Here is a 14975-nt window from a genome sequence, read left to right as displayed (position 1 = left end):
GCAGGCGTAGAACAACTAAGATTTGACGGGGTGCCATGGAAGAGCAAGAGGACACAAAGCCTACAAAACACTGGAATAGTCCTTTAAATCTGATGATGCGTTTACTAAGAGGTGCAAACAACGGTTAAATGCTGAAATCTGAAAAGGCCTGAGTGGGTACCATCAAGTTAGAGCAGAGTATCTACAATCTCATTTGCTTCCCAGAAGGAAAAAAAAAATGTTTCTGCTAATTAAAACTACAATCAATCCTCAGACTGTCAATAACACCAGCGTGCTACTTTGCTATTCAGAGTAAAAATAATATGACACTTACTTTACATTCACAATAATGGGTTTTATTCATCGTTTCTCATTCTGAACCTTAATTCATAAAAATAGAAGTCCACACTCCGCAACGGTCCTGCTTTGACATATGGACATCTGCCAAATCATGTCAAACATTTTTGATATAATCAAAGTAATTTCTTTACCCGACACCATAATCAACCCAACCAGCACATCGGTTTCCACACAGCAACACAAGTCAAACTCTACGGCGGAGGAGAGAACTCTACAGGGTACAGCACTGTGGTGTCTGATAAGAACATGAAGCGGTATTGTAGGATTGCATAGATTAGCCACAAAAATGCAAACGACTTAACTGGAAAACATTCGATGGAAAGACAAAAATCATAGTTGTATTTATTTACCCATGCCAATTCTAACAGTATTGTTGACGTCTACGACTAAACTTTACAATATGTAATACTGGGGCAGGAGAAAACTATTTAGGACCCAAACCTCAAGTGTGTGTGTGTGTGCGCGTGCGTGTGTGTGTACACACACATATGTATGTACGCACGCGCACACACACACACACACATACCGGGAGAACTATACCTATCTAAAGGTGATATGGGCTCTACAAAGAGACTTAAGACTACGCAATGGACCTTCCTTGGCTGGAGAAAAGCTAAAATGAAAGATATTACTTGCAAAGTCAGTTGTAGTGATTGTGATCAGATGTCAAACAACTTGTACATCTGTTTGCCAAGTCACACACACGTCTTTCTTAAGCTCATCAGCCAAATAACAGACCGGTCATCAGAGGCGCTACAGAGATATCGGGACGTTAGCGCCGTCATTAGCTCTGTGTTGCTGTCAGTGAGATAAAGTCTCTCCCAGTAATATACAGTAACTTACGAGTACCAGTATTATGTACAGGTCTGCTGTGGAGCGGTGTAAAGAGTACATTTGTATCGATGACTTCTAAAACAAAAGCACGAGCCGACTGCTTGACATGAATGGAGAGAAAACAGAGGGTCAACATCTTTGCACTCTTAAATACAGCTTCATATACAAATATTTTTTTTGATCTATATATATATCCTTGTAAATTGTACATATTTCATAATGGTACTCTGATCATACATTCATTCTAAAGCGCCATAAATAACAGCCACATTTATTCATACCATGATAGATGAAATGCCTTGAAATATTACACTCTAAAAGAAGAAATTCTACTTTTACCAGTGCTGACAAGAGCAAAGATGAACAGTGATTTTATGTACATATAAAGGATTTTGTTTCTGAATTTCTCCTCTGGCTGAAATGAATGACACATTGGCCAAATGAACTCAACGTATGTGGCGGGAATAGAGTGGATAGACGAGATAGAGGGAGATCTTCATATGAAGCTTATTTGTTAGCACAGTACCGACGCAAATAACTCAATGAAACGAAAGTTACGAACGTAACTACGGTTCTATGAATCCTGGATGACCGCCAGAGGCAGTGCTTAACACTGAATGTATTCCGTCTCGCGCATGCGCAGGTCGAATATTTATATCAACAAAGTCACGTGTGACCTCGGATGACCACCGTCATCTATAAGTTCCGGTGTCATCCTGAGCTCAGTCCTATGGAATCTTCTCGCGAGTTCACGGGATTCCGAGTGACCAAGAACTCTGGCGGTCATCCAGGATTCATAGAACCGTAGTTACGTTCGTAACTTTCGTTCTATTTCATCCTTACTGACCGCCAGAGGCAGTGCTTAACACTGGATGACTTATACCAAAAGAGTCACGAGGAAGCACAGTAACTACCCCTTATAGCTCCGGCAGAGAAAATTGGCCAAGAACCCTCCCCAGTGGGTGAGGGTCGGCAACGTTAACTCTGTAGTGTTTGGTGAATGTGCTCGGTGATGCCCATGAGGCCGCCGCACATGTATCCCCCACAGGTACACCACTCAGGCTTGCCCTCGGTGTGGAGACACTCTTGGTAGTGACCCTTCACCCCGGATGGCCGAGCGCAGCCGCTCGCCTTGTATGTATCGGCAATGGCCTCCACTATCCAGTGGGACAGGTGCCGTTTTTCCTTTTTTTTTTTTTTAAAAAGGAGCACAGCCCTTCTTAGGCTCACCATAACTGACTATGCAGGCGGTGGCTTCCATATAAGCTCTGAGGGCCCACACTGGGCACAGCAGCCTTGACCTCTCCTCTCCCGATGGGGGAGGGGGGGGTCAACTTTGCCAGCTGGATAGGCCGGTTTATATGTGAACGTATCCACCCCCTTGGGAGAAACACTGCCTTAGGCCAGAAAGTGACACCCAAGCCATCTGAGTTCCACCTCAGACATGATTCTTCCACTGATAGGGCATGCAGCTCGCCCCCACATTGAGCTGAATTGACAGCAAGGAGAAAACCGTCTTGCTGATAGCCATCTAGGCTCCGCCTGTGGCAGGGGTTCAAAAGGACAAGCATAAGCTGTCCAGTACCAAGGGTAGGTCCCATGCAGGGGAGACCGGCCCTTATCCAGGAGAGACTGTAGAAACTCAGTACAGCAGGCACGGGGCGCTGTACTGGGACCTTGTTCTGAGCCGCACACTAGTCGGAGAACAGCTTCCACCTGTTTCTTGTACTGCAGGCAGGTAGACCGCGCACTGGCATTCAGAATAGTCCGTCAGACTGGTTCTATGCAGCCACTCAGCATCCGGTCGGGCCCTCCCGTGACCCCTAATTGAAGGCGGCAGGGATTGGAACGCCAAATCCGACCCTCTAGTTGTGACAGGAGATCCCTCCTGTCGGGGAAGAACTCTGACAAGCTTATAGCAAAAGCAGAGGGACTGGTGGAAAGGCATAAAGAAGATCCTCTGGCCACGTGTGAGCCAGGGCATCTTGACCCAGAGGGCTGGTCCTCTCCGTCAGGGAGACCCAGTGGGGGCAGTGGGTCGACACGTCTGGATGCAGCCGCCACTCTCCCGGTGGAGGCTTGTAACGGAACAGGAAAACCACAACCTTGTTCCATTCTCCTGGTGGGTACATTGCCCACAGGCTGGTCAGGCGAGGGGCCTCCCAAGTCAGAAGGCCACGGTGATCCCCGTAGCAACTTCTGCAGATCTGGTGCCCCATCGATAGTTCATGGGAAATCACAGCAGAGGTGCTGTCCACCGGACAAGCACATGCTTTCCCTTCAACATGGAAGAAAGTGCTCGAGCGCTAGCTCTAGAACCTGGACCTGCGGTCTTTCAGCAGACAACTGCCCCCAGGCTGTCCCGTTCTGTCACCCTGCACCCGCCTTGAGAGGCAGGTAACTGTTGTGACAATCTCCTGGTGGAATGGAACCGAGCCCCTGGGGCTCGGTTCCTGGGACACTGTTCGCCAGATATGCACTCCCTCCATGGGGATAGTGAATAGATGAATAGACACTGTTTCGATAATATTATTGCCCTGTATCTGTGCCACTTGGCATCCAAGTGAAGGCTGTTCAGCCATCCGCACTGGGGCGACAGACAGGCCCTCATAGGGCCACCCTAATGAAGGTTATGCTCTGAGAAGGGCTCAGGTAGCTCCTCTCCATGTTCACCTTGAGGCCTACCGGGCCACGTGAGAGAAGGCGAGCAGTGTCCTGTGGCGCCTGAAGCCGGGACGGCGCCTAGGTCAGCCAGTCTAAGTACGGCAGTATGTTCACGCCCTGCGATTGCAGGGGGAAAGGACAGCAGTAACACACTGTGGACACCCATGGGGAGATGGGAGAGTCCGAATGGAAGCACCCAGGACTGAAAGTTGTGGTGATGCACCATGGGAACAGGCGTCGATAGACGTGAACCACTCTCCCTTGGAAATCCGCTGATGGGAGAAAGAACCCTGACAGCCGGCCTGGAGACATCTCCTGGCACCCCTGCCGGGGGGGACGGGGACGTAAGTAGGGTTGTATAGGTAGCGGTCCGGCCTCTCAGCAGGACGCCGAGGCCTGTTGCGCTACTAGGGTAAGCTGGAGGCTGAGAAACGGCCTTGTGGGCCAAAAGTGGGACCCCTAGGTCTGGGGGTGCAGGCATGTCCCTGCAAAGACCAGAGAACTGCTGCCAGGTCTGGCTAGCTCTAACAGTCCGCTGAAGCGCCTGTACAGCAGCTGACTCGAACAGCTCACCAGGCTCCACTGGGACAGTATGGAGGGTCCTCCTACATGTCTCAGATAGGGGTGACTGCGCCAGCCAAACCTGGCGGCGAGTCTGAACCAGGGTGGACATCATACATCCACGTTCCCTCGATATGAGCGCAAACGCCTGCAATGAAGCATCACTGAGCAGAAGCGTCGAAGTAGCCCGCTGCAGAGAATCTGCGAGGGAAAGCATGAGGTGGGAGAGGGAGTTGTCGATACGGTGCACAGCGCTGCTGTGTCCTAAGCCCTGGATAGCAGGTCATCTTTGACCCGACATTGGGTCGAGGGCACCTGGCATCGGGCCTCAGAGTCTCCTCAGGGGAAACTGATGGACGCCATAGTCGTCTAACTGGCTGGCATACGTGCAAGGCCAGATTTGCCACCTCCTGCATGGTCTGATGTAAGGCGGGAGAGAGCCCTGGTGTCTCCACCATGCACGCAACTCCCTCAGATATTCCTCGGAGGGAGGAACAGAAAAGGTGGTGAGGGCGGGAAGGTGCCTGAAGAAGGCACTCACAGGTGGATGTTCCAGCTGCTGTGTATGCCCGGCGTGCAAGCGCCATACAAATGACCAGGGTAGGTTGGTCTGGATTCAGCTGCCCTGACAGGGAGAGGTAGCCCTCCCGCATCAGGTGTTCCACTTCGGCCAGCCTAGCAGACCTTACTGCTCAAGGCGTGATGCCGCAGGTCCTGCCTGGGTTCTCCCTGCTAGGGCAAGAGGTCAGGGCCGTCCTCCGGCTGAAGAGGAGCTATACAGGTCCTACAGCCGGGAGAGTTTAACATGGCCGCGATTCTGGTGGAACCCTTGTCCCACTAGTTTATGCGGAATTCCAAATCAGTCCGAGCGGGAGCGCTCTGCTGAATGTTAAGAGAACAGGCAGGGGGCAGTCAGTGGCGAGTGATCCTTCGGACACTCGTCCCTTAGCCAGCCGCTGCGGATATTGGTGACCCACCAGTTAGCCTGAGCGAGAGCACTCTGCAACTGTGGAAACAGGTCAGGCAAAGTCCTTATAGTGAGAGGGGCGAGGGCACTCTCTAAGCCCACTCTCTTCACTAAGATAGTTGCTGCAGATATTAGTGTCCCCCCAGTTAGCTTGAGCGAGAGCACTCTGTTACCGTAAAAACGGACAAAACAGAACACAGTCCGTACAGTGAGAGGGGAGCGAGGCCACTCTTCACTAAGATAGTTGCTGCCGATATTGGTGTCCCACCAGTTAGCTTGAGCGAGAGCACTCTGCCACTGTGGAAACAGGTCAGGCAAAGTCCTTATAGTGAGAGGGGCGAGGACACTCTTCACTAAACTAATTGCTGCAGATATTGGTGTCCCACCAGTTAGCTTGAGCGAGAGCACTCTGCCACTGTGGAAACAGGCCAGGCAAGTCCTTATAGTGAGAGGGGAGCGAGGACACTCTTCACTAAGCTAGTTGCTGCAGATATTGGTGTCCCACCAGTTAGCTTGAGCGAGAGCACTCTGCTACTGTGAAAAACTGACAAAAAGAACACAGTCCTTACAGTGAGAGGGGAGCGAGGACACTCTTCCCTAAGACAGCTGCTGCAGATATTGGTGTCCCACCAGTTAGCTTGAGCGAGAGCACTCTGCCACTGTGGAACAGGTCAGGAAAACAGTCCTCATAGTGAGAGGGGAGCGAGGACACTCTTCACTCGGATAGTTGCTGCAGATATTGGTGCCCCACCAGTTAGCTTGAGCGAGAGCACTCTGCTACTGTGAAAACGGACAAAAAAAAACCACAGTCCTTACAGTGCGAGGACACTCTCCACTTGGACAGGTGCTGTAACTCTTGGTGTGCTACCAGTTAGCCTGAGCGAGGGCACTCTGCTAACTGATATCCGCTACCGATATGTCCATAATGTTTACAACAATCAATGGACACACCGAGTATTAGCTTAGTCTAGTTAGCCGGAGCGAACTCGACAGCCGTAATGCGTAAAAACCATCAATGGGCACAACCTCAATGTTGATTCAGTATAACTAGCATTCACCGAGTTAGCCTGAGCGAGCACATTCCGCTAACTGTGATCGTTGTAATGCTACAAAGTTGATGGCCACAGCCCCAGTACCAGCTTTGTTTAGCTAGTTTCCCACTGAGTTAACCTGAGCGAGGACGCTCTGTTAACTGTGACAGCTCTGTTAACTGTGACAGCCGTAAGGATACAAAGTTGATGGACGCAGTCCCAGTATCAGCTTTTGTTTAGCTAGTTTCCCACTGAGTTAACCTGAGCGAGGACGCTCTGTTAACTGTGACAGCTGTAAGGATACAAAGTTGATGGCTACAGCCCCAGTATCAGCTTTGTTTAGCTAGTTTTCCACTGAGTTCACCTGAGCGGGGACGCTCTGTTAACTGTGACAGCCGTAAGGATACAAAGTTGATGGCTACAGCCCCAGTATCAGCTTTGTTTAGCTAGTTTTCCACTGAGTTAACCTGAGCGAGGACGCTCTGTTAACTGTGACAGCTGTAAGGATACAAAGTTGATGGCTACAGCCCCAGTATCAGCTTTGTTTAGCTAGTTTTCCACTGAGTTAACCTGAGCGAGGACGCTCTGTTAACTGTGACAGCCGTAAGGATACAAAGTTGATGGACGCAGTCCCAGTATCAGCTTTTGTTTAGCTAGTTTTCCACTGAGTTAACCTGAGCGAGGACGCTCTGTTAACTGTGACAGCTGTAAGGATACAAAGTTGATGGCTACAGCCCCAGTATCAGCTTTGTTTAGCTAGTTTTCCACTGAGTTAACCTGAGCGAGGACGCTCTGTTAACTGTGACAGCCGTAAGGATACAAAGTTGATGGACGCAGTCCCAGTATCAGCTTTGTTTAGCTAGTCTCCCACTGAGTTAACCTGAGCGAGGACGCTCTGTTAACTGTGACAGCTCTGTTAACTGTGACAGCCGTAAGGATACAAAGTTGATGGACGCAGTCCCAGTATCAGCTTTTGTTTAGCTAGTTTCCCACTGAGTTAACCTGAGCGAGGACGCTCTGTTAACTGTGACAGCCGTAAGGTTTACAAAGTTGATGGACGCAGTCCCAGCTAGCATCCAAGTTAGCCTGAGTGAAGACACTGCTAACTGCGAATTACGTCAGATGTAAAGATTAAATCTCCATGTACACAACGCCAATGCGGACTAGTGTCTCACAAAGTTTGCCTGAGCCGGAACACTCTGCTAACTGTGATAGCCGTAACACTGTGAAGGGCGGGCCGACAGCGTAATTCTACGCTCTCGTTAGCGCGCCACTCGATTACTAGAGCGGAAGCGCTCTGCCAACCGTGGAACAAACAACTGTTATAGAAAACAACGTTAATCGATCTTACCGATTGCTGTCATCACGACTTAGCTGACCCTTATCAGACTGGTGACGACCGATGATAGGGGCGTCCACCAGTCCGGGGCTCGATGTCCGAACGGCGAACACACCGTTCCCTCCGAAGAGGGACAGCTCGTCGCAGCCTTTGGAGGGCGAGAGAACCGCAACTCCGACCGGTAGTCACAAGGCTACAGCGACGAGCTCTAATATGTCTTGATCGTAGACACATCCTTGTTTAAGCTACCATGGTAGCTAACCTGCGACGCGAGAAGAAAAAAGGACTGAGCTCAGGATGACACCGGAACTTATAGATGACGGTGGTCATCCGAGGTCACACGTGACTTTGTTGATATAAATATTCGACCTGCGCATGCGCGAGACGGAATACATTCAGTGTTAAGCACTGCCTCTGGCGGTCAGTAAGGATGAAATAGAATCTACATTGCACTTCGCCGTCTATGCTGCTAAAACACCTGCTCATCCTCACCGACCCCGAGAGCAGACCGACGCATGAACACGACACAAAATAATAAAATCTTTCCTTGAGCTTTGGCATGGCTGCAGGTCAAATCATTGGATTCCCTTTTGTTTCTGCTGTGCTTATCTTGACAATGGGTCAAAGATATAACGGCCTTATCATGACCCTACTCGTGAAAATAATTGTAAAATGCACAAACTGGTTTTAAGAAGTGTTGTCGTGTTGCCAACAAAAAAAAAGAAGAAAAAAGCCAGAAAGAAGTGGCAATTTACAGTTATACTGATGCTGCAGTTGTGAATACATTGTTAGCTTAGATACATAGTTAGATACATAGTGATTACTGATCGATATTGGAATTTTAGCACAGATTTGCTGAGATGGTGCAGACAGCAAACCACCAGAGAAGACTTTTGCGTCTTCATAGTTTACAAACTGGTTCAATCAATGCAAATAGCTCTCAGTAGTTCACTCTGGGCGCGTCTTTGATTGGCCGATAAATTTAGTTCAATGCATCACATGATCCTGGAGGTCTACAGCATTTCTGACTCCTCCCTCTTCAGTCAGACCCCTGACACAGATGAGCATGGCTGAAGGTGGCTTTGTTTAAATAAAGCTTCAACCCCAAACAAGTACACAAAGTGAACACGATGATCAAGCGGTTTAGCGCGTGCACGTGATGAAAGTCGATCACCGCGGCACAGTGCGCTCAATGAGGGATATTAATGAGAGTGTGAGGAAAGCATGAGGAAGACAGAAGCGGGTCGATATGATCGGGCATTAATGAAAAGTTGTTTTTACCAGTGTGGGAATGTCAACGGCCAGCAGAGATAAGTGAAGCCAGCTTATCAGGCAACTAGAGATGGAGTTGAGGCCAAGGAGGCACATAAAAAGAGATGTTCCACTGAACCAATCTATGCTGACTCCCGTTTTTTACTCATAAGGTGCTACATTAAGTGCCTCGGCTTCCCAAACTCTATCCCCCGCCCTCCCCTCATCCCTTTGTTAGGATTGCACACTGCCCCTTCATCCCCACCCCCTCTAGAGGTCGATGAGCTGATCCACCAGCAGACGGGATCGGGCCAAGTTGGGGATGCTGGACTCTGAACTGCCACTGTTGCGGCGCGAGTGACCACCTGAAAGGTGCCAGAAAGAGAGAGAGAGAGAGAGAGAGAGAGAGAGAGAGAGAGAGAGAGAGAGAGAGAGAGAGAGAGAGAGATGGACATGGAAGGAGAGCCCAAGGAGATTGTGAAAAACAAGCAAAAGAATAAGTAATATTAACAGAGATTGTATGGAGAAATCATGAGCGAGGAGTTGATGAAGGGAAAATTATGGCAGAGCAGAGAGATGCATGAACGGGGGCAGAAAGAGAAACAGGCAGAGAGTGAGCTGGGGGTAATCTTCATACAGCTGCATCATTAAAGGGGGAGAGTAAGGGAATGCCAGTCTAACATGAGGAGGCTTTCAAGATAAACTACAAAGAGCCAAACACCTGCAAGGCAGAGAATCACTGGCAGTATAACATTAGGAACAAAAGAGAGGAAGACGACTAATGTGAGAGCTTGATGGGATTAAAAAGCCTTAATGTGACAAGCACGCCCATACAAGACTTCGCATCAGCAGTCACAGGAAGGAGCTATGGAACTGAACTAGGGTCTAAGGCATTCATCTTTTTTGGCTCACAGCCTGGGCTTCCGCAGTTGTGAGTGCTCATCTCGGGATTCTGTTAACCTTACCTTGATTTGAGTTTTTGGAGATGAGCACAGGAATAGGGTCAAACTCGTCTTCATTGCCCTTCTCCCCGCACGACATGAGGAAAGCAGAGTCTGCGGTGAAGGTAGAGGAAGTGAAGGAATGATTGAGGAGGGGGGGGGGGGAAGAAGTTAACTCAGCCAAAGAAAAGAGCAAAAAGAAAGTAGGATGCAAGTAGATTAAAAATAGATGGAGCCAGGGCAGTCACCGTATTTAAAAGCCGTGCATTTCAAGTGGCTTTTGGCTCGTCTACAAATGAGTCAAGGGGTCTGTGAAGCTGTCATTTAGTGTGCCTAATTCAATTTCCATATCACACTTGAACAGGCCCTCCTGTTGTTGGAAGGATCTGAAGTCTGTGATTGGTTTCACGGGCCAGAGAGCTCAGCAGACATTAAGGCTAGCTGAGGGGTGCTGCAAAGAGGTCTTACCAGAAGCTGTCTGACCAGGCAGCAGCTCCTCCAGACAGGATCCAGAGCCGGAGCCAGGATGAGCAGCGGAGGAGGAGGAGGAGGAGGTGGAGGAGGAGGAAGGAGCGAGAGCAGAAACAGACTGGTTTCCATGAGGACAAGTATGAGATAGAAGATCGCAACCCAGCAGAGAGTCCTCCCCAGTGAGAGAGTCTGAGACAGGATGGAGCAAAGCCAAAAGGAGCAAAGGGTTAGGGTAAAAACAAGATTGTTGATGCAGAGGAAAATGCTTTTTGTTAGTAAGGCAGCGTATAATCTCTGAAAACATATAATCATAATAATCCCATAAAAAATAAGATGCAAAGTCTTGAGCAGGAGCAACACTAACAGCACTCAGCAGCTACGAACCCAAAACAGACATGCTTGCCACAGCTGATATCAATCATTGCAGAAGACTGTGAATAGGTTTTAGGAGTAAGATTAGCTTTGATAAAGAAAAATCTGTTACATTTTCTCATTGAAGAGATTGCTTAACACCCTAAAAAAACTCAATGAAGCAACTGTTCCAGTCACTGAAGTGAGCTGCCATCTTCAAAGAGAGACAGGCCAAACTGATGTGTTGTTGCCAGGACAGTGTGATCTGCCACAATGGTGCTCCTCAATGATAAATTAGTTTGCGGTTGAGATGATGTCAACAAGTAACAAAGGGATCATGACCACGACTGGAACAATGAATCCTTGGTGTACATGCTGCAGAGAACGATGTGAAGATATTCTGTGGTCCAGGACGCTAACCTGGCATGCTGGGAGGGATGAGCTCTGGCTGGCTTAAGAGTCGCTGGGCCTGGGGGGCTTCCAGACCAGGAATCAGTGAATCCACACACATCTCTGCCTTCACTACATGGAGACAGCAAGTGGAAAAGACAGTAGTTTAAAGACACTGCAAGTATTGTAAAAGAAAACACGATTGCCTTCGTAGGGAAGGCAAGGAAGACGCATGCAGAGTAGACCGGGGATTGTAGAGCAATGCAGGGGACAATAACGGAGCTCGTACCATTGACGGAGCTCTCTGCAGCACTACTGAAAGGGTTGGCCGGGGTCAAGAGGTCGGGGAGCAGCAGAGAAGGTTCAGGGGACTTCAGTCCCTCAATCAGCTTCTCTGTGAGCCGGAGAGAAAAGACAAAGAGAAGTATTGGACAGGTGGCAAGCGAGAGAAAATGGCAACAAGGGAGGACACAAACAAAAAAAGAGCAAATAAACCTAAGAGATGTGAAACTGAGGGAGAATATTATATTAACAAGCATCAATGAAGATGATTACAGTTTACAAATAATAATTGGTTACATGGCGTACATTGTTAGGGACAAAATATGTTCACGAGGCAAGAAAAATATAAAGGGATCGGGACGATGACCGCATGAAGACCGTCATGTTAACACTTTAAGGTCATTTTACATTGACATGATCAGGTTGCTTGCATGAAACCAAAGACCAATAATACAACTATCGTATGATTTGTTAGTTTATTTAGTTCTGCCCACCACAGTCATTAACTCAAAGAACAGCAAGTTGAGTGAAATCCCATGCAAAGGACAAAACTACCGTCACAGTTAGAATTATGCTGCCAAAATGTCACTGTCCACATGCCAACCCTGCCAACTCATTCATATATTTATAGTATTAATACAAACAATCACTGACTCAATTAAGCTGAAATGCAGTCCATGCATGAAATCACAAATTACTGACGTTTCACTGCAGCTCGTACTTACAGGAAGCTGCTATGGGGCAAAATGGGGGGGGGGGGGGGGGTCAAGGAATGTGTTGGCTCAGAAAATGCCACAGCAGATGTGACCGTTTGCCCCCTTCACTATTGGAAAGAGGCCAAAACTGATGAAAGGCGTTTTACAAACCTGAACATATTCCAGTTAAAGTTAGTGAAGTCGATGGTAAACATTATGTAATGTTAGAAATGCTGCTCAGAGACGACTCTCTGTTCCATCAGCAAAAGTCAGACTGTGTTTGCTTGTATGCATACGGCTCAGGCTGGTTAGAGAAGATTAACCCCACCCTGGTTATGTAATAGCCTCAACATCTTTATCCTCTCAGTTCTGGCGCTAAACAGCAGCGATACAAAAGGAGGTTACACAGCTCAGGAGTAGGCACCACTTCTACAACGGTTAAAGGCTAAACCGAGGGGAACATAAAGGGCTGGGTCATCATTTTAACAAGACCGCAAGCGTAACTTTCTCTAGTCCTTAGTGGCAATGGTAAGCTGGCTCCTCCATCAGTAAGGCAATCCAATTAACAAAGGAGAATTTGTCCTTCGCGTTACCAGGCAACGTCGAAAGCACAGATTTGCACAAATGCGATGGAGCTGTAGCTCTGGTCTCTATTCATGGAGGCTGACAAGGAGCCACTGTGAGGCTGCCTGCTAGGTCAACACGATAGGACCGCGTACAAATCCAGACCACACAACCAGCGCTCGTTAACTAACCTCGGGGGAAGTGCGATATCCTGGAAACTACTTCCGTAAATAAAACGGTGACTCATAAACTCTGAGAATATATTTGTTGAAGAGTCTAAAGGCCTGAGCAATTCAAAAGGCTCGGCTCGTTCTGTGTCAAAGTTACCTGTGGTGTCAGAGAGGGAGAGGGTATTAAGAGAGTCCGGGACAGTCAACAACGCTGGACCTGCACTGATGGTGTCTGCAGATCTTTCAGCTTAACGTTATACACAGTGAATAAAGATGGAGAAGAACAAATGAAGGGAATTTGAGAGCATGTACAGCAGAGAAGAGAGGGGGTTGGACTAGAGGATAGACAAGACATGACAACTCTGGACCAAGACAGCGACACATAAAGAGGTCACAATCCAGTAAAATGGTTGAATTCCACCTCTACCAATAGAACAATGTTGCATGACTCCCGGGAGATGTAGTATGCGAAGCCATGTGACAGCATCGTGATAAGAACTCGGCAAAGACTTACCTGGAAAAGCAATGAGCCCTGGAATGAGATTTTCAGTGGAACCCGTGACCTTCTCTCCCGGTGCAGCAGCTGTGCACAAGCAAACAAAAGTTGTTGATTTTAGATCACTCAACTATCTACCAATGCTGCAGGTGTCGAGTATGAAGCGATGAAGTTGCACTTACTCTCAGCTAGCTTTGCAAAGTCTTTGTTCAGGAGCTCCTCTGCGGTCAGTTTGGAGAAGTTATCGTCGCCAAAGGGGTTCCAGCTTGGCTGAGTGTTTGGAGTGTTGGGTGCAGCAAGAGCTGAAAGGGCGTCAACATCACCTGGATGATACACAGTCTGCTGGGACGAGCAGGGGGAGCCAGATGGAGTCGTGCTGGCTGATCTGTGTAAACATAAACACGGTTAGGAGTGCTCAGTGAAATGTGATCATGGGTGGTAGGTCTGTGGACACTGGCCTACTGATGTATGCAAATGAGACGGAGTGAGTCGAGTTATTTAAAGACTGAATCGAGCGATTCTTCTTAAGCTGGATCCTCTGGGATGTAAAAGGCTCGTTTATCCTCCTTCGGGGTTCTGTCATATGAATGGACCGTCTATTGCCCTTCTCAGCTCACTCAGTGCCACGAGAGGACAGCTCATCCTCACTGAAGGGAGTTAATTCTGCTCACTTGGACTTGTTGAGGCTCGCCTCAGCTGCGGCTGCCTGGAGAAGCTGGGTGGACTTGCTGACTGGGACCCCGAACACGGCACTGTGAGTGACATCGCTCAGTATGCGTCGGTGACCGCTTTTAGGGGCCATCTTTGGCGACGAGGGGGGTGTCAATGAGCCGACTCGGTTAATCACTCGACCAGCCGTCTACGAGGAAAAGAAAAAGATACAGAAGAGGAAATATGAGATGAAAATGTGCTTGATGCCAACAGAGAAAATCTCAGCTCCACAAACAGATCCCCGAACACAAACAGATCCCCGAACATACACCAAGCAAGCAAGAGCCACTAGAAATGAAAATCTGGAAAAAAAAGAGATTATAAAATTCCTCGAAAACCACAACAAAGAGAAAATCTGTTACGGAAAAAGGGAAAGTATTCCAAGTAAGAGATTGTACAGAAACAGAAACACCGGATGAATAGAGTTAACAGTAGGACATTGAGTCGGGTCATCAACATATGAAAAAGAGAATTATGAAAGTTGAAAGAAGCAGTTCGGAAAGCAACACGAAATGATTTGGTTTTCACGTGACTTATACTGTATTTAACTGCAGCAATGACGTCTGTCTAAGACGGCATTAAAGGAAGCATTTCTATATACAATTTGGATGCGATTGATTGGAAACGAGTTGGTAATCAACTGCCAGACCTCAAAAGAGCAGCAGACGGAAACGGGAGTAGGATGTTACCACAACCTCTGGGTCAGCTGCAGGGCCGACTGCAGACTCGGGGATAGGGGTCAGATGAGAAGCTGCCGTCTCGTGGACGGGGGCTACATGCTGCTGGTGTTGCAGGGCAATAACTGGAGGAACAGGTTTATGTTTGGACTGCAGCGCGGTACACGCCTGAGACGCTTTATGTCGTTGTTGCTGCTGCTGGAGGAGGCTCTGTACCAGTTGATGCTACATAAGAATACCA

General features: G+C 48.3%; 1 protein-coding gene across 4 annotated transcripts in view; it reads right to left on the bottom strand.

Moving 5' to 3' along the window:
• The window catches only part of aak1a (AP2 associated kinase 1a), a gene marked incomplete at its 3' end in the record, with an annotated part of 35845 nt that overhangs the window by 3488 nt on the left and 17382 nt on the right, over positions 1-14975 (bottom strand). Inside the window, exons 12-19 of one of the 4 annotated variants that reach the window (XM_079270618.1) lie at positions 14018-14205; positions 13529-13731; positions 13365-13433; positions 11429-11533; positions 11170-11271; positions 10396-10587; positions 9952-10041; positions 9257-9351 (exon numbers count right to left, since the gene is read on the bottom strand). In XM_079270618.1, the coding sequence (XP_079126744.1) occupies positions 9257-9351; positions 9952-10041; positions 10396-10587; positions 11170-11271; positions 11429-11533; positions 13365-13433; positions 13529-13731; positions 14018-14205 (1044 nt within the window). Of the gene's footprint in view, positions 1-9256; positions 9352-9951; positions 10042-10395; positions 10588-11169; positions 11272-11428; positions 11534-13364; positions 13434-13528; positions 13732-14017; positions 14206-14975 lie in introns of those variants that run through there. The other 3 variants (XM_079270615.1, XM_079270616.1, XM_079270617.1) reach the window with 3 other exon arrangements.

This window comes from Melanostigma gelatinosum (assembly GCF_949748355.1).
Source record: "Melanostigma gelatinosum genome assembly, chromosome: 6".
NCBI lineage: Eukaryota > Metazoa > Chordata > Actinopteri > Perciformes > Zoarcidae > Melanostigma > Melanostigma gelatinosum.
This window is presented reverse-complemented; position numbering and strand designations above follow the sequence as displayed.